This window comes from Pygocentrus nattereri, chromosome 20 (genome assembly GCF_015220715.1).
Source record: "Pygocentrus nattereri isolate fPygNat1 chromosome 20, fPygNat1.pri, whole genome shotgun sequence".
Taxonomy (NCBI): Eukaryota; Metazoa; Chordata; class Actinopteri; order Characiformes; family Serrasalmidae; genus Pygocentrus; species Pygocentrus nattereri.
In genome coordinates, this window is record NC_051230.1 from 13,910,818 (window position 1) to 13,933,235 (window position 22,418).

General features: G+C 38.6%; 1 protein-coding gene across 2 annotated transcripts in view; it reads left to right on the plus strand.

Annotated features, from left to right (window-relative positions):
* Positions 1 to 2,691: 2,691 nt before the first annotated feature.
* Positions 2,692 to 22,418, plus strand: part of rasgrf2b (Ras protein-specific guanine nucleotide-releasing factor 2b) — a 102,809-nt gene continuing 83,082 nt past the window's right edge. Inside the window, exon 1 of one of the 2 annotated variants that reach the window (XM_017691099.2) lies at positions 2,692 to 3,398. In XM_017691099.2, the coding sequence (XP_017546588.1) occupies positions 3,123 to 3,398 (276 nt within the window). In that variant the 5' untranslated portion in view covers positions 2,692 to 3,122. The remainder of the gene's footprint in view (positions 3,399 to 22,418) is intronic. The other variant, XM_017691100.2, reaches the window with a different exon arrangement.

Genomic DNA, 22,418 nt, shown 5'->3' on the forward strand with positions numbered 1-22,418 from the left:
AGTGTGGCTATTAGATTTTTTTTTTATGTACATAGATGCTGGTGCCGGTACATACACATTTAGAAAATGTGGACATTTTTAAAATTAAATGTCTAGACTATGTACTAGATTTACAGAGAAATATAACATTTATTTCTGCAGGGTTAAAAATGAAGTAAAGTGAATGTAGATATTTTAGCACAGTAAGTCCTAAACAAGGTAATGGATCACCAAATATTTGAATTATGTGTATGAAATATCTATCAAATTTGAAAATTGTTTGAAATTTCAATCTACTATAATAATGTAATATATAATATTGTGCAAAAGGTTTGGGTACATGAGAGCATTAGAATTAAGAAGCTGTTTATCTGTTTATTTGCACAGACATGCACGAATATTATAATAAATGCAAATAACATTCATATTTAAAGCAGTGATTTGTATGTATCTCAGTGTTTTGTTGAACTATTTTTCTAACTCTCTCCTTGAGAAAGCTCAGTATAATTTGTAGTTTTCATCAAACACCTAGTTTGGCTACTCAATACTTTATGTTAAATCAAGCTTGCTGGTGCTGGAATTTAACACATTTTTGTGATGCCTCTAGGCACCCAGGAGAAATCTGGAACCAAACTTTTTTTTTCCAGACTAGTTCACAAGATAACTACTTTTAATGGGGAAAAAAAAACTTGTTGCATTTTAATGTATTCATGTTTATTTGTATTTTTTCAAATATGCTATTACTGGGAGGTCTAGGCCTCATTGATTAGGACCCCCACGACCCGAACCCCAGAGAAGCAGAAGATAATGAATGGGCTAATACTGATATGATTCTGCACACCATTACATGTAGTGCGAAAAATTACATTTACATTTATGGCATTTTGGCTGACGCTCTTATCCAGAGCGACTTACAATTTGATCATTTTTACACAAGTAGGCGAAGGTGGTGTTAGATGTCTTGCCCAAGGACTCTTATTGGTATATTGTAGGGTGCTTACCCAGGTGGGGGATGGAACCCTAGTCTACAGCATAGAAGGCAGAGGTGTTAACCACTACACTACACCAACCACCAATATAATTCATTTTATTCAACTCCCAGAATTATTCAACTCCCACATGTCACTGGACCAACATTTTGTCTTGTGTAATTTTATTTAGTATATCATTCCCATAAACATTTTCTTAACACAAACCTCGAACGCAACATTAAAGCTACACTATGTAAGTTTTGGAGATTTGAAGACCTCTCTGGTGGAAATGTGTAATTACATGCAATAGCATTATGTAACATCTGTGCTTTGGACCCCCTCCCTGAGGGAAAACATCTGATGACTGAGGATGCATTGATAAAAGTATTCAAACAGAACTTGGTCAAAACTTGGTGAAGGACGCGTCTTCCACGGATTAAGTGAATGAACTACTATTGTCATCGTATCATCATCAGTATAAGACTGATTTTCCATTTGAGACTTAAACATTGAACCTACCTTTTTTTTTAGATGGCAGCACAAAGACATATGACCTAATGAGAAACTCCAAAGATATCCAACCCACCCTTTCTGATATTTAAAATATTATTATATCAGGCTTTACATGGCAACATGCAACAGTGCATACACACCGGATTCAGCTTTTTTTTTTTTTTTGTTTTGTTTAGAAGCGTTAAGGTTCCCTTAGCTTGTCATCTAACACAACAGAAGCTGTCGGCTTGGCACAAGGTGAGAGCTGAGGTGAATTGTAATTGCTGTTCAGGAAAGTGTAAACAGATGGACTGAGGACATGAAGTGCACTCTATCCTTGATGCATGTGCAGCGGATTTTCACTGCTCTACTCAGCTTATGCTGTTTTCTTTGCCTAGAACACTTGCATGTAATCCAGGCATGCCTGAACTTTTAGTAACCCTCTGAATGAAAAATGTGCATAATAAGAACGATTTTTTTTCCCACCAGTTTTTCCACAGATGTTTTGTGGATCTGTTCTCCTCTTTGTTGCTAAGCTCAAGGTGGTGACAGACGGATGGACAAGAAAAGTGTTTAAGCAAGGTAACTTGAAATGTGTGCAGAAAATAAAAATACAGCCAGTGTAGTCTAGACCACAAAAATGCAAGTGGTGTGTTATTGTACACTCCTGCCTTTCCTGACCATTTATTGCCTGCCAGTTATATGCAAATGTCATGAACTCTGATGTCTGGTGGGTGGAGTTAGCAGAATGAGCACACGTTTTTAGATGATGACTACTCATGATGAAGCCCACCTGCTTTCTGTGAAGTTTGGGTTTATCATACAGTGTGATGCTATGTGGATTTTTTAAAAATATTTTTTGATGAGGCAAAACAGCCCCCAAAACAGAACATATTATATTACTATTTTAGCATCATCAACATTACATATAAATACTGAGAAGACATCATTTCTCTGATGTTTTGCACAGTAAATAAAGGAGCTTGCAATGCCTCTCATGTCCACTGACAAGAAATTATGTGAAAGAGTTGGTAAGTGATGTGAAAACACTGAAGAAAATCACTGAATGACATTGTTTACGTCAGAGTCACAGAATTATGCAGGTATTTAGAAAAATCGGTGGAATTGCCCTTTAATGCACAGTACTCATCGGTGGGCGGGGCGAAGCGCGCAAGCTACTATTTCAAAGCCAACGAGATGCGCCCCGCATGCGCAAAAGCGGAGCGTCGTCCAGGCGAGTAGAAAGCGCTCTGTGCGCTAAAAAGGGGCGCTGTCTCTTTAAGACGCTGTCAAATCCGCTTACAGCTCATCTGCAACCGTGGTTCTGTTTCTCCGTCTGTCAGTGCGTTCAGGCTCGCTGGGGAAACAGACGCGCGGTTCCGTTTGGAGACGGTTTTCTGTTTCGGTGAGTCTGAAAGTTTTAGTCCGAGCCAAAATGGACTGGACTGTAAACTCATTCGGATAAGTCGTCCCTGAAGTTGGGAGAATGAGTTGAGTTGCGCGCGACGGTTCCTCTCAGCTCGCCAACTCCTCCGCGCGCGCACTGCTTCAGCTGCTGCCGCTACTGCTCGTCGCTCGCTCGTTTTTCTCTTACGCGCACACACCGGAGGGTGAGGAGGGTTATGGTGAACGGGTGAAAACTGCCCCCTCACCTCCCCGGGAGTGAACGGAGACGGGAAAATGCAGAAGAGCGTCCGCTACAATGAGGGCCACGCTCTGTACCTGTCCGTGGTGGCGCGCAAGGAGGGCACCAAGCGCGGCTACCTCAGCAAGAAGACGACCGAGAACAGCCGCTGGCACGAGAAGTACTTCGCCCTCTACCAGAACGTGCTCTTCTACTTCGACACGGAGCAGAGCGCGCGCCCCTCCGGCATCTATCTGCTCGAGGGCTGCACGTGCGAGCGCGTCCCCGCGCCCAAGGTGTCCACCGGCGGCAAGGAGACCCTGGACAAGCTGGTGAGTGAGCTCGAGCGCGCGTTTGGACACTTCGGGTCTGGTCGAGCTTGACCCTGGAAGGCGCTTGTCGTTTTTCTGCCCCTTAAATTAGCCACGAAGTCGGTAATGCTGGAACAAGTGGTAACTCTTTCCCCAGCTATGCGTCCAGGGTTGTTTTTTACAAAGCCAGGGGTTCTCCATAACGCTAAAAGGGGAAATCCACCGATTGTTCAGAATTTCTCAATAAGTCAGTCGTTGAGATGTAAGCAGTCATTCAGAGTGGTTTAATGTGAGGTGGCTCACAGTAGAGAAATTTACTTACTCAGATTTCTTTACAGTGGCGGTGATAAGAACCAGGAGCACTCTTGAATGGATGGTTCTTAAAAGGTTCTTTAGCAAAGACCGTGGTTCTGTCTGTATAGCACCAAAAATAATTCTTCTGTTGTTACGTGTTTGACATTTTTACAATAGCACAACCCTTTTCAGAAATCTTCTATATAGAGCCATATGCAACACATTTCCATCAAGCTGAAGAACATTTTCACCATGCAAAGAATGCTTTAAGCATTCAAATGGTTTTGTATAGAACGTTTGTCTTTACTAGAGAATCCTTGAAGAGAAAGGAATCTTTTTAAAGTCTGGAAAATCTGGAAAAAAAATACATTTTCTTCGCCTTTCTTGTATCTTTGAATGAGAAATAAACTGATTAAAATTTGTTTTAAACCAAAAACTTTAACGCTAAACTACCATAAAACAGTGTCTCAGAAGTCAGGTAGTGTATTCATAATCATTTCATGTAAGTTTGTGTGAGGCAGCTTTTAGAGGTGGGTGTCTGGTTCCTGTCACCACCACTGTGAACAGTTCTGACTTGGTTTCTGTAGAAAGTAGCATTTCACACCAAACCACTCTGAATGACTTTTACATGTTTACCTTTAAGCCAAAAGTGAAAACTGACCTGTAGGAATGTTCCTGACCTCCTGTTGGACAGTCTTGATGTTTAATCTGGCTAGCTGTAACAGTTTCTTTGTGAAATATCCCTCAGTTGTGGTGTCCTGTAGAGCTAATATCAGCCCGTCTACTTCTTAGGCAGGTGCCACTTTCAGGTGTTTGTTTGGCCGAGCAATTTGAAATGGCAACTAGTACATCTGCAAAGTGTCTGGGATGCACTGAGTATATCACTATGAGAATTTAAATATGTGGATATTTGCTATATTTTGTAGTCAGTGAGTTACTTTAAAATATTCATTTGGCCAAATAAGGCCAGTCATCTGAGATGTATACTGAATATACCATTATAAGAAAGAAATATTATCAGTAATAAAGTAATAGTAATAAATAAGAGATATTATAATATAGTTTTATTCAAATAGTTAAATTTTTTACATGGATTAAGACAGAAATGCTGCATATAGTTATGTCTTCAATTACACATCAGATTCTTGGCAGTCTTACGAACAGCAGCCTGTTGCACCCTGCACTCCAGATTCTTCCTCACAGCCATAGGCTATATTCAAAACAGCTTACTATTATACTATACACACTGCACTACTGAATGCAATACTGTTGGCACTGTGCTGTTATGGCATACTATTTATTTTGATAGCATGTGATTTTGGATGCAACCATACTTAAGGTGTGCTGCCATCTCTCCCTGCCCTGAATTACATCATAATAGTGCCCAGATGCTTTAGGTTATAATCGCTTGCAAAGTGTGAGTTTTGAGAGGTGCTTTGTTTCCATTCTGCTCAACTCTTTGAGAGCAGTATGATTTGTCTTGAAATTGATAGCGCAGTAATCTTAGTGTCAGTTTCCAGAAAAAAAGAACATGCTCACTCAGCCAGAATTGAGTGGAAGCCAGTAAACACACATCAGCATGACGTACTTTGCATAGTTCGTATTGGTGCTTTCATTTGTGCTTTTCATCCATTACTTGCATAATTAGCTTTTTTTTCTGAACAGTTCCTTTAAGGTTAGTCTTGATCTAATCTACACTGTCAGTGGTGTTTAACCATTCAGAATTTTGTTTAGTCTTGACTTAGGCTTAATTTGGGTCTGGTAAAGAAGCCCTTATTGTAAAAGATAGTTGGCAAACATGTAGATGTAGAGTCAAACTTTGACTTGACCGTATTCATACGATGTAATATATTTTCCTAAAGACATACAATTCTCTGGACACTTTGACGTAGTTTTACAAATAGCACAGAACTGCTGTGGCAGTCATTCATTATTTTTCTTTTGCATGCTGTTATTTCAGTCATTTGATGTCACCGCTGGGGAAAGGCATAATTTCTGTCTTTCGCTTCCTGGAGAGATAAGAGCTCTCTGATAAGCAGTTTTAGTTTTTGGCTTTGTTGCAGTAATGATCAGTCTCTAGGCAAAAGACGGTCATTGTATTTAGATTTAGACTGAGCATGATGGAGAGAATTCGCACATATAAAAGAGAATGGTGAAGAATCAATGAAAAATAGCATATCTCTTAGTCTCTGATATTATTGTCAGATGTGTGGGTAACCCTAATTTGATATGAAAGCTTCTAATGCAGATTACTCAGTGAATCAACCTGCACTTTAGAAGAGGTATCATACGAGTATTATGCTTGAATCAAATCAGCTCTTTTCACCATTCGTCATCTGTAGCTGCACATCCTTTATGAAATGACACTGGGCACATAATAAGATAATAGTGATGACGCCTGGCAGAGCAGCTTTTACTATTGCACCAGAACCAACCCTTAGTTGGATAGATAAAGATAGTCATGATATTTTGTGTTTTGTCTACGTAGTTTGCTTCTTGTGCCATTTAGATGTGATATGCTCCTTGGCAAGCCCTGGACACAAGTGTGGCCAGTGATTACATGTGATCACCCAGGACGTTAGTCTCTTTTAAACAGCAGATTCTGAAACGAATGAGATGGCTTTGATCTTGCACAAAACATGGATGTAAATGCACTTGACCAAGAACAAATGTCTGGGAGGTGCTATTGATTTGGCTCAAATTGATGTCGTAGCATTTGATCCTGTTCAAATTGTGCTTCAGAGCAAATGAACCCAGAGTGTGAACTAGTAGTTTTGCAGCTCTGGGATATCCTTCTTTAAATAGCACTTGAGCTGGAACCAATAACTTTTTAAAAGAAAGCTTCTGAAATTGTTCTTGGCTTGAGTGTATAGTTCAAATAAAAATAATTTAATTGGTTTATTGGTTTTGAAGCTTTACATTACATGTAGTAGCAGTGGCAATATGACAATATTTTATTATTGCTGTGATAAACTACAACTCCATTACTAATGAAGTAGGGACACAACCTATATTCAATTGAATACACTACAAAGACAAGATATTTAATGTTCAAATGGATAAACTTTATTGTTTTTTTGCAAATATTCACTCATTTTCAATTTGATGCCTGCAACACATTCCAAAGAAGTTGGGACAGGGGCATGTTTACCACTGTGTTACATCACCTTTCCTTTTAACAACACTCAATAAGCGTTTGGGAACTGGGGACACTAATTGTTGAAGCTTTGAAGGAGGAATTCTTTCCCATTCTTGCTTGATGTACAACAAGTCCAGGATCTCCATTGTCATATTTTGTGCTTCATAATGCACCACACATTTTCAATGGGAGACACGTCTGGACTGCAGGCAGGCCAGTCTAGTACCCACACTCTTTTATTATGAAGCCACGCTGCTGTAACATGTGCAGAATGTGGCTTGGCATTGTCTTGCTGAAATAAGCAGGGATGCCATACCATCAGAGATGCTGGCTTTTGAACTTTGCGCTGATAACAGTCCAGACAGTCCTTTTCCTCTTTGGCCCGTCCATGATTTCCAAAAACAATTTAAAAAGTTTACTCGTCAGACCACAGGACACTTTGCCACTTTGCGTCAGTCCATCTCAGATGAGCTTGGGCCCAGAGAAGCCGGCAGCGTTTCTGGGTGTTGTTGATATATGGCTTTTGCTTTGCATGGCAGAGTTTTAACTTGCACTTGTAGATGGAGCAACGAACTGTGTTCACTGACAGTGGTTTCCTGAAGTGTTCCTGAGCCCATGTGGTAATATCCGTTACAGAATGATATCGGTTTTTAATGCAGTGCCGCCTGAGGGATCGAAGGTCACGGGCATTCAATGTTGGTTTTCTGCCTTGCCGCTTACTTGCAGAGATTTCTCCAGATTCTCTGAATCTTTTGATGATATTATGGACTGTAGATGATGAAATCCCTAAATTCCTTGCAATTTCACGTTGAGAAATGTTGTTCTTAAACTGTTGGACTATTTGCTCACGCAGTTCACAAAGTGGTGAAGCACGCCCCATCCTTGCTTGTGAACGACTGAGCCTTTCAGGGAAGCTCCCTTTATACCCAATCATGACACTCACCTGTTTCCCATTAACCTGTTCACCTTCGGAACATTCCAAAGAGGTGTTTTTTGAGCATTCCTCAACTTTCCCAGTCTTTTGTTGCCCCTGTCCCAACTTCTTGGGAATGAGTTGCAGGCATCAAGTTCAAAATGAGTGAATATTTGCAAAAAACAAAGTTTATCCGTTTGAACATTAAATATCTTGTCTTTGTAGTGTATTCAGTTGAAAATAGGTTGAAAAAGATTGAGCATTGTGATATGTATCATGCGGCACGGTGGCGTGGTGGTTAGCGCTGTCGCCTCACAGCAAGGAGGGCCTGCATTCGATTCCCCGGCCAGGTGACGAGGGCCCTCTCTGTGTGGAGTTTGCATGTTCTCCCCGTGTCTGCGTGGGTTTCCTCCGGGTTCTCCGGTTTCCTCCCACAGTCCAAAGACATGCAGTCAGGCCAATTGGACATGCTACATTGCCCCTAGGTGTGAGTGTGTGAGTGACTGTCTGTGTCTGTCTGTCTGCCCTGCGATGGACTGGCGACCTGTCCAGGGTGTATCCTGCCTTCCGCCTGAAGACTGCTGGGATAGGCTCCAGCACCCCCCCGCGACCCTGACGGAGAAGCGGCTTAGTAAATGGATGGATGGATGGATATGTATCATGTACTGAGCAAATCATTGTTTAGAGGTATTTAACATATTTATGCATATTTTTATTCATAAGTATATTCACACTTTTTACACCTTGACGTCTCTTTTACATAAACAGTTAAAGAACTATCCAGTGAAAGATGGAAGCAAAGGGCTTCTTTTGTAGCACCGTTCCAAAGAACCATTTGTGGTACCTTTGCTTTTAGTAAATGGAATGAATGAATGAATGAATGAATGAATGAATGAATGAATGAATGAATGAATGGATGGATGGATGGATGGATGAATGAATGAAGTAAAGAAAGCAGTTATGGGACAAATCACTTCTCATAACATGTACAGGAAATATGTATCCTACATTCTGAGGAATAAGAGACGCAATAACGCATTTGAATACCTGTCTGAATTCAACAAAGCATTCAGCTGATACAGTGTACCTTTAGTGGCCAGGTCTGACCTCTCTCTTCTGCAGGAACATAGTCACTCAGTAGGTAGAAGCCTCTGCTTAATCACACACCCACGGATGCCCACACAGCTGCGTATGTGTATGCGCATCGACACACACACACACACACACAGAAATAAATCTCAACTGGCCCACAGAGAATGTATGCTGTTATTCTGGGGTGCCACAGCTCCTGATGAGAGAACACAAGAGAATAAGACTGAAAAGACATTTACACAAATCGTTGCAAATAAACGTAGTGCAGCGCATTAGTGCTGTCAACTGGTGGTTTTCGACAAAGATGCAAACTATAATCAACAACATAATGGTTATGGTTCTGTTCGTGGGGGCTTTTAAAAATGCGGCAGTTTATGATAGCTGCTGAATATTTGGCAAGTGATGATATTACTCTGAAGTGGAGCAATTAAACTCATGAAAACTGGAGAACAACCAGATCCAGCCAACATTCATTTGGGACCTTTGCTGTTACCTGTTGCATTATTGGGTATTATAAAAGATTAACAATATCAAAACAGACATTATATGAGGAAATAAAAAGGTTGAAGCATTTATGAAACTGCTGAAGTTAGTACAGGGCATAATCATTAACACCAGAAACGTATTGTGATGTATATAAATTACTGGTTGTCATAAAACTTTTAAGTTCAGTTCAGAAAGGCCAGGCATCACAGATTAAATGGATTAGCTGATTGGTACTGGTTAGGGTTGTAACATTTAGAGTATGATCAATGTGAGCATTTTTTACCTGATACCAATTTTAAGGGACTAAAAATTCCAATATCCAATAATATTAGCTGATTTAGCTTTATATTTGTATTAGATTTTAATTTTACACTACATTAACAGATTTGATTGTCAGTTATCAATGGACATGTTTCTTAAACTGTAGCACTGAGAGTGGAGCTACCTAAAATTCTTTTGGTTCTTTTGGGCTTGGTTTCTATTAATTGCCTCATATTTTTCATTAGTTCTCATTATCAACAGTTTCTTTTTTGTGACAATGTTATTCTTTTTTGCTAAAAGTAAGGTTTAGATACAGTTCACATGTTTTTCTATTAACCATTATGGCGTTTTGTTATTCTATCAGTCTTCAGTGACACAACTGGTATTCAGCCCATTGTCAGGAGATCATGAGTTGCAGTGTTGTGTTAATTATTGGCAAGTTAACAAAGCCATGACAGACCCAGGAAAAGGCATGGTTTCACAGTAATGTTAACCAATAAATTGAGTGTGTTGAGTTTATTAGATTTGATTGACTGGACCATGAGTACAATGTTTCGTTCCACCTCATGTACCACATGTGATGTGAATGACAATAAAGCTCTCTTATCTTATCTTATCTTATATTTGTTGCTGTATTGACAACAAATGAAAGCTGAAATGTATTGTTTCTTCTGCTATGTCCCAAAACACATACTGACACCCTCAATTCATCTGTAAAATCTGTAACAAACAGTACAGTACCATTTAACGTACACTCATTCATGTAATAGTTGTAGTATAGAATTGTACACTTTGGGGAACAACAATAGAGCAGCCAGTCCAACACCTCCAAAGGCTGCTCGTTAGCTTCTCAACTTTTACAAGTGAAAGTTTAAGGCATTTCTTGATTATGGATGTGTTTATTGAGGTGCACTACAGTTTTTTTGAGGTGAATGTCTACAAATTTTTCTGTTGGCTTCGTATAAAAAAATTTCCTCTACATTGTGGCTAAATGTACCTGCCACACCATTTAGGGTGGAATGGAAAATTTGAAAAAGAGACTGGAGAATAAGCCATCGACTCTGTGTTTGTTTTATCTAACTAAGAATTTTCTCATAGCATTTTCTGAAGACTGTATTAAATGTGTCCACATATCTTTTTTTTGTGGTCATTTTGGTCTATTTTGCTCTATCAAAGCACAGAATTACAGCTTGCCTGTCAAAATGGCAATGGGGCGTTCTTAATGACGTAATTGAATGCTATGAATACATGAGCCTCAGTCCGCAATTCCCATGTCAGAGCATCACTAGTTAAAATGTCTATTCCTTGTAGGGATGAAGTTGATTGGAATATTTGATGTTCATGTAATTGCATTAGTTGGCATAGTGAATAGAATGCATCTGAAATTGCCTGTAAATGTCACACCACAGCTAGACTGTTACTCCTTACTCCCATAGCTTTTGTTAAAGTATCAATGCAGAGAAACAGGATGTTTACATGTGTAGTATTTTTATGCATGAGAACCATGCTTCAGTCCTCTTAATCAATAAAAAAATTTAGTTAACTGTCAGTTAACTGTCAGTGGTATTATAACAAAGTGAAAGCGATTATGAATGAGAGCAACTCCAAGATGAAGTGGTAGGCCACACTCCTAACCCTTGTGGAAAGCCTTCCCAGAACAGTTGAGGCTGTAAAGCTGTAAAGGGTGGGGCGACATCATATTAAACCCTATGGATTAAGAATGGGATGTCACCCTAGTTCATATGCATGTGAAGGCAGACAAGCGAATACTTTTGGCAATATTGTGTGTGTGTGTGTATGTGTATGTGTGTATATATATATATATATATATATATATATATATAGATAGATAGATAGATAGATAGATAGATAGATAGATATAGATAGATAGATAAAACCCCAATTCCAATGAAGTTGGGACATTGTATAAAACATAAATAAAAACAGAATACAATGATTTTCAAATCCTTTTCAACCTATATTCAATTGAATACACTACAAGACAAGATATTTAATGTTCAAACGGATTAACTTTGTTTTTTCAAATATTCACTCATTTTGAATTTGATGCCTACGACACATTCCAAAGAAGTTGGGACAGGGGCAACAAAAGACTGGGAAAGTTGAGGAATGCTCAAAAAACACCTCTTTGGAACATTCCACAGGTGAACAGGTTAATTGGAAACAGGTGAGTGTCATGACTGGGTATAAGGGGAGCATCCCTGAAAGGCTCAGTCGTTCACAAGCAAGGATGTCCACTTTGTGAACAACTGCGTGAGCAAATAGTCCAGCAGTTTAAGAACAACGTTTCTGAACGTGCAATTGCAAGGAATTTAGGGATTTCATCATCTACAGTCCATAATATCATCAAAAGATTCAGAGAATCTGGAGAAATCTCTGCAAGTAAGCGGCAAGGCAGAAAACCAACATTGAATGCCTGTGACTGTCGATCCCTCAAGCGGCACTGCATTAAAAACCAACATCATTCTGTAACGGATATTACCACATGGGCTCAGGAACACTTCAGGAAACCACTGTCAGTGAACACAGTTCGTTGCTCCATCTACAAGTACAAGTTAAAATTCTGCCATGCAAAGTGAAAACCATATATCAACAACACCCAGAAACGCTGCCGGCTTCTCTGGGCCCGAGCTCATCTGAGATGGACTGACGCAAAGTGGCAGAGTGTCCTGTGTTGTGTGTTCTGAGTCCACATTTCAGATTGTTTCTGGAAATCATGGACATCGTGTCCTCCGGGCCAAAGAGGAAAAGGACTGTCCGGATTGTTATTAGCGTAAAGTTCAAAAGCCATCATCTCTGATGGTATGGGGGTGTGTTAGTGCACATGGCATGGGTAACTTGCACATCTGTGAAGGCACCATGCTGAAAGGTACATACAGGTTTTGGAGTGACATGTGCTGCCATTCAAGCAACATCTTTTTCAGGGATGTCCCTGCTTATTTCAGCAAGACAATGCCAAGCCACATTCTGCACATATTACAACAGCGTGGCTTCGTAGTAAAAGAGTGAGGGTACTAGACTGACCTGCCTGCAGTCCAGACGTGTCTCCCATTGAAAATGTGTGGTGCATTATGAAGTGCAAAATATGACAACGGAGACCCCGGACTGTTGAACAACTGAAGTTGTACATCAAGCAAGAATGGGAAAGAATTCCACCTACAAAGCTTCAGCAATTAGTGTCCCCAGTTCCCAAACGCTTATTGAGTGTTGTTAAAAGGAAAGGTGATGTTACACAGTGTAACGGGGAGCGAGGTAGCGGACGCGTGTGCGGAGGTAATCGACTTTTATTGAGGGCAAATCCAAAATCATGGTCATAACGGTCCAGGGTCAAAGAGTCGATACGTACAGATTGGGGGACAGACATGACAAAAGGAACAATGCCTCAAACAAGAGTCAAACAACAAACAGACCGATACAACCAACAAAGACCAATACAAAGACCAGCAAACACAAGGGGCAAACACAGGGCTTAAATACATGGGACAATGTGGGACAGGTGAACACAATGAAGGGCGGAGTTACAAAACGAAAACAAACGCACATGGAGTGGGAGGAGCCAATCGTGACACACAGTGGTAAACATGCCCCTGTTCCAACTTCTTTAGAACGTGTTGCAGGCATCAAATTCAAAATGAGTTAATATTTGCAAAAAACAGTAAAGTTTATTCGTTTGAACATGAAATATCTTGTCTTTGTTGTGTATTCAATTGAATATTGGTTGAAAAGGATTTGCTAATCATCGTATTCTGTGTATATATATATATATATATATATATATATATATATATATATATACATACATAGTTAGTATATATACATACTTAGTTAGGCTTTACTGAGGGACTGTAAAACTGCAACATAAAACACATAAAAGATTAATATGCTACTTGAATGGAAGTTCTAAGTTTCAGTTGCTTTAAAAGTCTGGGTTTAAGTAGAGCTGGCTTATGTTCTGTTAAACCCTACAGTACATACACCCTAGTGAATGTACAGCACCGTTAGCTTGGTACTAGCATAATATTTACATCTCCATAATGGAACTATTTCTGCATCAATTACTGCTATATAATAATATGCACAGCTGTGACATGTTTATTAAGTTTATTATCTTAACAGTAGTAGAAGATACTATGAGTATTAATTTAATACAATGGCAGATTAAATTAAAAAGATAAATATTAAAGGGATGTACAATTTTATTTCTTTTCTTTAATTTTGAGTCAATATGGTCCAAGTACAAGGCATTCATTTTTCAGGAGCTGTTTCTGAGGAGATTAAATATAGGATAATCTACTTGCATAAGGAAAAATCCAAGGAAAATGAGGGGATCTCTGAAAAACAGGAATTTTTAAAAATGGAGTTCAGTAATTTATAAAAATATATAAAAAATTGGACTCCTAACAACCACGAAACTCCTAACAACCTGGCAGCTCACCAAAACATAGCTTAACCTTTTCTAGATCACTGTATCAGCATCGGCACAATTCCATTAAAGCATTCACTTATGTTTTTTTGTTCATCACTTTTGTACATCAAATCGTCCAGCAATATGGTGATGCAGTGTACTATTAGAAGGCTAGAAATCTCTGGATTTGATTTGTGCAAACCGTTTTATGATTCATTATTCACAGAAGTATCATCTCATCTGCAACATAAGAACCCAATGAGCAAACACTAACAAATCTGTGGGTCCTTCAAAGCCTTGCCACTATCCACAGAGACATCATAATCCAACGCTTGTGGTTTTAACAACACAGCAAGAATCAGAGATCAGTTTAGAGCTCTGAGAATCAGGCAGAAATAAACTCCTCCATTTTAATCTATGTTACTTTGTATGTCATTCCATGAAGTTATTCTGACAGGTGAGTGTTAACCTGAGAGTGTTAACTTTCAAATGAGACTGTATGAAATGAGATCATGACTGTAGCCCAAAGTATGTGGGAACAGTGCACCTTTTACTTTTAGTATGTTATTTCAGGCAAAAATGGGCAGCAGTTAAAAAGGTTAAAAAGAATCTGGCACCTTTAAGAGATACAACACAAATTGAACTCCACCCCACATCTGAAAAATCCACAGCTGTTTCTGTCTGTCCTGCCACTGTGAGAAAACAATACAAGACTATGGGACTGAAAGTATGTGTAGCTGCTACTAATGTCGTTATAAGCAGCCTGTTTCTAGCAGTGCTCGTTATTATATTGGAATCTTCACATAGATTGTCTGAAGCTCATTTTAAGCCAGAAGCAGTAACTGCTGTGGTGTTTTTAGTACACTTCTCTCTTAATCAGTATAATCTTTTTGTACCAACCACGTGGTGCATTACTGGTCAGGTTATGAAAGCAGTACATGGGCTAACTTCAAGAGCAGTAGCCCTAGGAGACCAGTGATAGTTTTGGCAAGTTAGCTTGTAACCAGCAACTGGCCCTACAAGTGAGCTCCTAGAGTTAGACTTCAGTTTTAATGCTCATTAACTATTATTTGCATCACTTGTGAACAGTTTTGCCATTGTAAATTTTTATTAGTAATTTCATATGTTTGGTTTTGTCTAGATATTTGTTTTCTGGCTGATCTCATTTACTACATTCTAGCTTTAGGTTTAGATTTCCGCCTACTCCTTTTGAATTCTAGGGTGACAGATGTGTATTTCTGTCACATTATATCAGATGTTCTATGCATGATGACTGTTATTCTAAGCTTTCATGTCTGAGTATACAGATTTTTACACCTTGTTCATGACAAATTGACACACTGTAAGAGTGATACATTCTTCTATTAATATCTGATGTTGGAAATTATACCATGTTTTCAGATTCTGAGCATTCTAACTCTGTTGGTCACCAGGTCCTGTGCTGTGCACCACAAGGTATCAAAAAATCAGTAATGTGCATGCATACATGTGAACGTTATTTGGGAATATGTAAAGCAGGCATCTTCTTAGTTTGGCTGTGCTGAGACAGTTTTCATTTAATTATAGCTTATTAATGGAAATCTTTAGGATTCGTGCTAGAGATGTAAAGATACAGTATTTCATTTTCACATTTGTATCATCTTGATACCAAAAGTTACGGTGGTATATTCCGATACTGTTAGAACAAAAGCTTAAAATTGGTAACATTTCATGTGAATGTTATTAAATGTTATTAAATTATTTAATGTAAGAAAATGTAACAAGATCCAGCTAACTTTGGACCATTTCTATTGGTTCATTCACCAATATTCACGCAATGTAAAGGGCTTTGAATTTCCAAATATGCAATATGAAAATGATTAGAATTATATGTTAAAAAATACAACCTGAAAAAAAGAATTTAGAAGGTTTTCAGACAGCAGTGATAGTATATTACTCAGTGTGGTGGAGTTGTAGTATCACAGTTGTACTGTGTGCATAAGATCTGAGTAATCCCTGCGACAGATTATTTCTGTCCTACAGGTCTAATCAGACAGCATTAGTGCACAGTATACAGTAGCGTTAAGTTTAGTCTGTGACAGTCTAGCCCACTTATAATGGAACATGTCAATCACAGAAAATTAGTGCCTGTTAGAAGTTGTTGATAAATAACAGGACCTTTACAGCAGAATACTTGAAATTATTTAGATGTTTCCCAGCTGAGTGACTTTAAAATGAAAAGAAAAGCCTGCCTTCTCAGAAGGAAAAGCTTTCAACCTTAAGTGAGTTTGACAACACAAGTGGAAAGCAATCTGTGTTTAAAAAGACTTGAGAAGTCACTTGAAGAACAGCCAGCTATAGATCAACAATCAATATTCCAAACAAACCTTGGTTTTATGAAATACATACACAACAGGAATCTCCTGTGGACATCCACTGATCACGCAGTTTTGGATTTGAGATTTTACAGAAGTCTTTTACAGAAGCAAGCATAAAAATAATTCATAAAGACCTAAACATTTTAGAAAAAAACATGTATTGATAAATAAAGTTCTGACCATATTGGCCAGTTGTTTGTGTTTCTGTGTCTAAGAGAGAGAAACGTTTAAAACAATGACATAGAAACATAATACAAAATTTAATCAAATTTCAAACAGGTGCAGCAGTAAAATAGTGCCAGGCAGGTCAGAAGATTATGTACGATGCATTCTGCATTCTGTTTTCTTAACATAGGACAGAAAAAGTACCAATATTGCAGCTTCTAAAATCAGTTTTACTGATTTGTTCTTTGATTCATGGAAGTGAGAAGGAGGTCAGTTTTTTGTATAGTGACTTACTTTACAAGCATATTTTAGCACATTTTGCAGTCAGTGTATTGTCTTGGCATTAAAACATTTCAGCCATAAACGCTTAAACAAGTGGCCATACTCCCTCAACTAAAGTAACTTTATTCATTTAACTTTCCAATTTGGGAAATATGTAGGTGAGGAAATCCCCTATAAAGCTTGGAGCCTCTGTGAGATTGCTGCAGTTTGGAAAAATTAATAGAGATTAACAATCACCTGACCTTTTTATCTGCACTACATTTCACGTCATGTCTTGTTTTAGTGTTTTTTTTAATGACTCTGTTCACAGCCAGATAGTGCTCAATAATATTTTTTACAGCGTGAGCAGATACAGTATCCTAAGTGTGACTGAGATAATAGGTCAGGGGTTTCGCTGTTGCCTGTGGATATCAGTGGTGCTCGCAGCTAGCAGGGGGCCAGCTGCTCCATAAATTAGTGCATGCATTTGTTCTCCACTGTTACTTTTAATGTAAATGTGGTGTATATAATAAAATATTTCTGTCATTTTTGTTTCTAGTTACATGTATGCTGGTAGTTTTGCAAAGGCAGAAGGCCCTGTGACCTTAGCAATGTAAATCTAGGAGAATGTGGTACAAGAAGTCTGTGATTTATTTGTGGCCTGTACTTGATCATACAGGACTTTAGTCCATCTAAAAACTGCAAGACACAAGACTCCCTGGTGGATTAAGATGCACTGAAATGAAACATTTGTCTTGTTAGCATTGTTTGCCCTTTAGCCTAAAAGTAGATTAAAGTTTATTGCATTGTTGTAGTGGATAATACAATGTAATATAGGCTTGTATTGTACTTACACAAGTAAATGGTTATGGTTAATATCTATAAATTGTGTTTCGTGAACATATTCTAGTCTAGTTATCCTTTAATGCTCATTGCATTTTCAGGACTTGACCCTGCTGCACTCCCAGGATTCAAAGCTGCACAGTTACTGGCCTCCTCATTACTGCCCTCACCCCAGATTGTGAATTATGTCATACTGAGCTTGCCACTGGCCATGCTACAGCTGGTACTTTGGTCATGTCATTACAACATTGCAGTAGCTCACTTCCTTTCTGCTATTAGAGGGTGATGCCAACTGCCGCTAATGCTGAAAGATCTTCAAGACCTTGTGTTTAGCAAAAGATTGGATATTAAGCTGTCGCTAAGCTAGTGGCTATAGATGAATGAATAGATTAGCTGATTATAAAATGGAAAATTAACCTTAGAGTTTAGGCCATTTCTGTCCAGGCACCATTTTAATATGTCTGTTGAGGCAGAGCTGGTATGATTGAACATCATCTGCTTTTAATTATTGATAATGTGAGGCTATTTCCAGAGCCCTGTCCCTTTTTGGGCTGTAGCTTCTTAAGCACACAGCTTATTATGAAGCCTCATATCTCTTTACACTAAGCGGATGATCTCATATTCATTCACTTTTAATGGTTAGCATGTATCAAAGCATATTGTGGTCTTATGGTCACAATGACCTGAATACTGTCATCAGACTTTTTACTGATAGCTGTTGTAATTGAGTTTATGAATTACATTTTGCAGATTGGTTTTGCTCATTCCTACAAAGAAACTGTTCTAGATTCAGTGGTCATTATGAAGCCTAATCTTAAAATCCCAGGTTTACTATATCCTGTTTTATTTTTGTGTAACTGTTTGGACTACAGTGAAAAGTTTTTTTTACAATGTAAAGTTGTTTTATTTAAGTTATAGAAGTGTGTAATGCAAGCCTGGGCATTTAGTGGTTGACATAATAGTTCAAGGAATTTGTACCAATTCTGACCTTGTACTAATTTTTATTTGTACCAATTCCAAACACTCTATGCACTTGCTGTAATCTTATAAAATATCACATAATCGAGTTTGTTTGAAACCACTTGACAAATGTGTGATCATTTAGACATATCGTTTGCTCGTTCCTAAATTGTATGACATTAACGGTAATTACATGTTAGTTACATAAGACTGTTTCTCTGTTACAAAACTAAAGAAGTAAGTTTTGGGAGCTTAATATGTCTCAGTTGATCAACTGATAGGTGAAGATTATGTAGGGTTAAAGTTTATTTAAGGGGAAGATTATGCAAATAATACAACCCCATTTCCAAAAAAGTTGATACTCTGTGCAAAATATAAATAAAAATAGAATGCAAAGATATGCAAATCATGTAAACCATATTTTTAAAGAAAAATACTACAAACACAATATATCAGTTGTTGAAACTGGGAATTTTTTTTTGTCAAATATATGCCCATTTTGAATTTGATGCCAACAAACCATTTAAAAAATGTTGGTATAGGGGCATGTTTACCACTGTCTTTCATCACCTCTTCTTTTAACAACTCTCTGCAAGTGTTTCAGAATTAAAGAGAATGATTGCTGTAGTTTTGAAACAGAAATGTTTTCCCATTCCTGTTTGATTTCAGCTGCTCATCCGTTCGGGCACTCATTTGTCATATCTTTAATTTCATAATGCGCCAGCTGTTTTCATGGGGTGACAGGTATGTACTGCAGGCAGGCCAGTTTAGCACCAAGAGTCTTTTAATACGGAGCCATACTGCTGTAATACATACAGAATGTGGTTTGACATTGTTTTGCTGAAAGAAGCAAGACCTTCCCTAAAAAGACATCATCTGGATGGCATCATATGCCAAAACGTATGTATAATTCAGTATTCATGGCGCCTTCACAGATGTGCATGTTACCCATGCCATGTGCACTAATGCACCCCTATACCATCATAAATACTGCCTTTTGAACTGTGCACTGATAACAAGCTGAGTGGTCATTAGCCCAGAGGCCACAGTGTCTATGATTTCCAAAAAGAATTTAAAATTTTGATTCATTGGCCCACAGGACACTTTTCCACTCAGTCAATCTTAAATGAGCTCAGGCCCAGAGAAGGTGGCAGCATCTCTGGATCCTGTTGATAAGTGGCTTCTTCTTTGCATTTTAGAGTTTTAACTTGCATTTGTGCATGCAGCGACTGTTTTCACAGACAGTGGTTTTCAGAAGTGTTTCTGAGCCCAAGCAGTGTTTTCAATGACAGAATTGTGTCTGTTTTTAATGCAGTGCCACTTGATGGCCCAAAAATCACAGCCAGCAAATGCTAGTTTTTGGCCTTTTCCCTTACATACAGAGATTTCTCCAGATTCTCTGAATCCTGTAGTGGTATTATGTGCCATAGATTATGAAAAGCAAACGTTCTTTGCTGTTTTACATTGAGAAACATTATTCTTGAATTGTTGCCCTATTTGCCTGTGCGAAGTGATAAACCCCTCCCTATCTTTATTTCTGAAAGACTCAGCCTCTCTGAGATGCTCTTTTTATATACAATCTTGTTATTGACCTGTTGGCAATCAAATATTAGGTATTTTTTCTAGCATTACACAAATTTACCAGCCTTTTGTTGCATTGTCCCAACTTTTTTGGAACATGTTGTTGGCATCAATTTCAATATGGGCATATACTTTTCAAAAACCTATAAAATTTCTCAGTTTCAACATTTGATGTATTGTCTTTGTACTATTTTCAGTGAAATATAGGGTTTAAATGATTTGCACATCATTGCATTTTGTTTTTATTTACATTTTGCACAGCATATTTTACATATTTTTGGCTGAACCAATGCTTTAATACAGTTGTAAGCAGCTATTTGTTTCAGTCTACTAGTAGAAAAATGGGAGTTCTTTGCATTTCTATTGAATATAGTGGCTGTTCAGATTTAGGTGGCTGGGTAAATGCTGGCTGGAGAGCAGGTTTAGAAAGATATCTTTTGCCAGGGTCTATAATACCCTCAATTCCATCTGCAGGATCTTTTGGACCCACTCCTTTTTGCCGTTGAAATTGAAACTGAGCAATTGAGAATGAAATTGATTAGTTAGATTTAAAGCAGTAAATTCCACCTGACCATGTCTCTATGGTCATTCACTTCAGTGTACAACTGAGCTCTATTTTTCAGGCTTGTTCCCCCTTGCCTGAGAATGGAAGGGCTTTATATTAGCTCTGTGGTAAAAATGAATGCCTAGAAACTGAAGCTAGGGGCCATGAGTTCCTGCTGATAGCATGCTGAGAAATGTGTGTGCAATTTTGTGTGGTTTGTGAGTGTGTTCCTTAAAGCTATGACAGGAAAGAAAAGGGGTTTAAGACAAAATGAGGTTCCCTCTGCTTCTCCTGGGTGGTTAAACTGAAGCTTGAGCGCATGGCTTCCTCGTCCAGACACTGTGGTCTTTGCGTGCTTATACACTGGCCATCAGCCCATCCAATTCTGCGGCAGTCAACCTTCAAAGCCCTCCATTACTCAGAGCCAAGCTCCTTCTCTCATGATACAGTACGTTGCAAATGGTGAACATATTGTCATTCTGTTTTGCAATCCATAAAGATGGATTTAATCATATCCAGAATACATACTGTTGGTACACTTTTCTGTTAGCTTTGGCAACCAACCTGTGGCCCAGCTTAGACCTTTTCTCCTTCTTGTTTTCTGTGCTGCGGTCCGTCATAACCTAACAAATGTCAGTTTTCGCTTGACTTTGCATTTGTATGTTGCACTATGGAGAGTGCAGTGTGTAATTATAAAAGTATTGCAAAACTCTGCTCCTGATATGTTGCCTTATGTAAGTGTCCCTCTTTATCAGTGTTCAATGAAAAGGATAAATAGAGGAAAGGAGCTTAAATGAATAATGACGCGGAGGTAAATGAATAAAGATGCGAAGTAAAAAAAGCGTTATTAAACGCAGTCCATGCTCTCAAGACCACGTTGCCATGGCAATAGGATTTGCTGGTGAAGTGACAGAGTTTGAAAATACGTTCAACATTTGTTAAGACATGTTATGCAAGGTTTGCTCTCTCTCTCTCTCTCTCTCTCTCTCTCTCTCTCTTTCTCACTCTTGTCTTTTTCACTGTCTTTCTCTCCATCTCTCCATCTCTCTCTCACTCTTACTCACTCTCTCTCACTGTCTCTCTCTACCACCTTCTGTGAGCTTGGCAAATCTAGAGCTCAAATTACTCGCCTGGGTACATAGAAGTGCGAGTTGTAGAGAGGAGGAATCGTGGGTAGGGAGGTGTTAAGGCTGATGTTGGATCACCCCCTCCCCACCCCCAATAACATTGTGATCGAGCCTGGAGCACTCGTCTGTCGTTACGGCACGGTTCACTGCCCTCCTATCCAGCTTAGGACAGTGGAGGAGTATAAAAGAATAGCATATATGTGTGTGCGCATGTATGTGTATTATGGTCTTTATTACTGTCTGCCTATGAATAGAAGCTCTTTGGGTTTTTTATGTGGCACGTGACATGCCTGTTTTAATAAAGTCTACATGCCTTAATAATTGAATGATGTATGCAGAAAAAGGGGTTAGGAAGCCAGTCAGTCAAGTTAGTACAGGAAAAGTGGAAAGAGACCTCATATTGCTAACTTTGCGAGAAGTGCTTTGCTTAGGCAAAGTGAGTGTTTTGGAACAATGGAAACTTGAAAGTGATTCAGATGAGTTTAAAAGATCTGACTCAGCTGTGGCTAATTTGGTTTCTGTGTTGTGGCTTGGATTTGTATAAATGATGCAGAGCTCCACACAGATCCATTTTAAAGGGTATGAAATACTG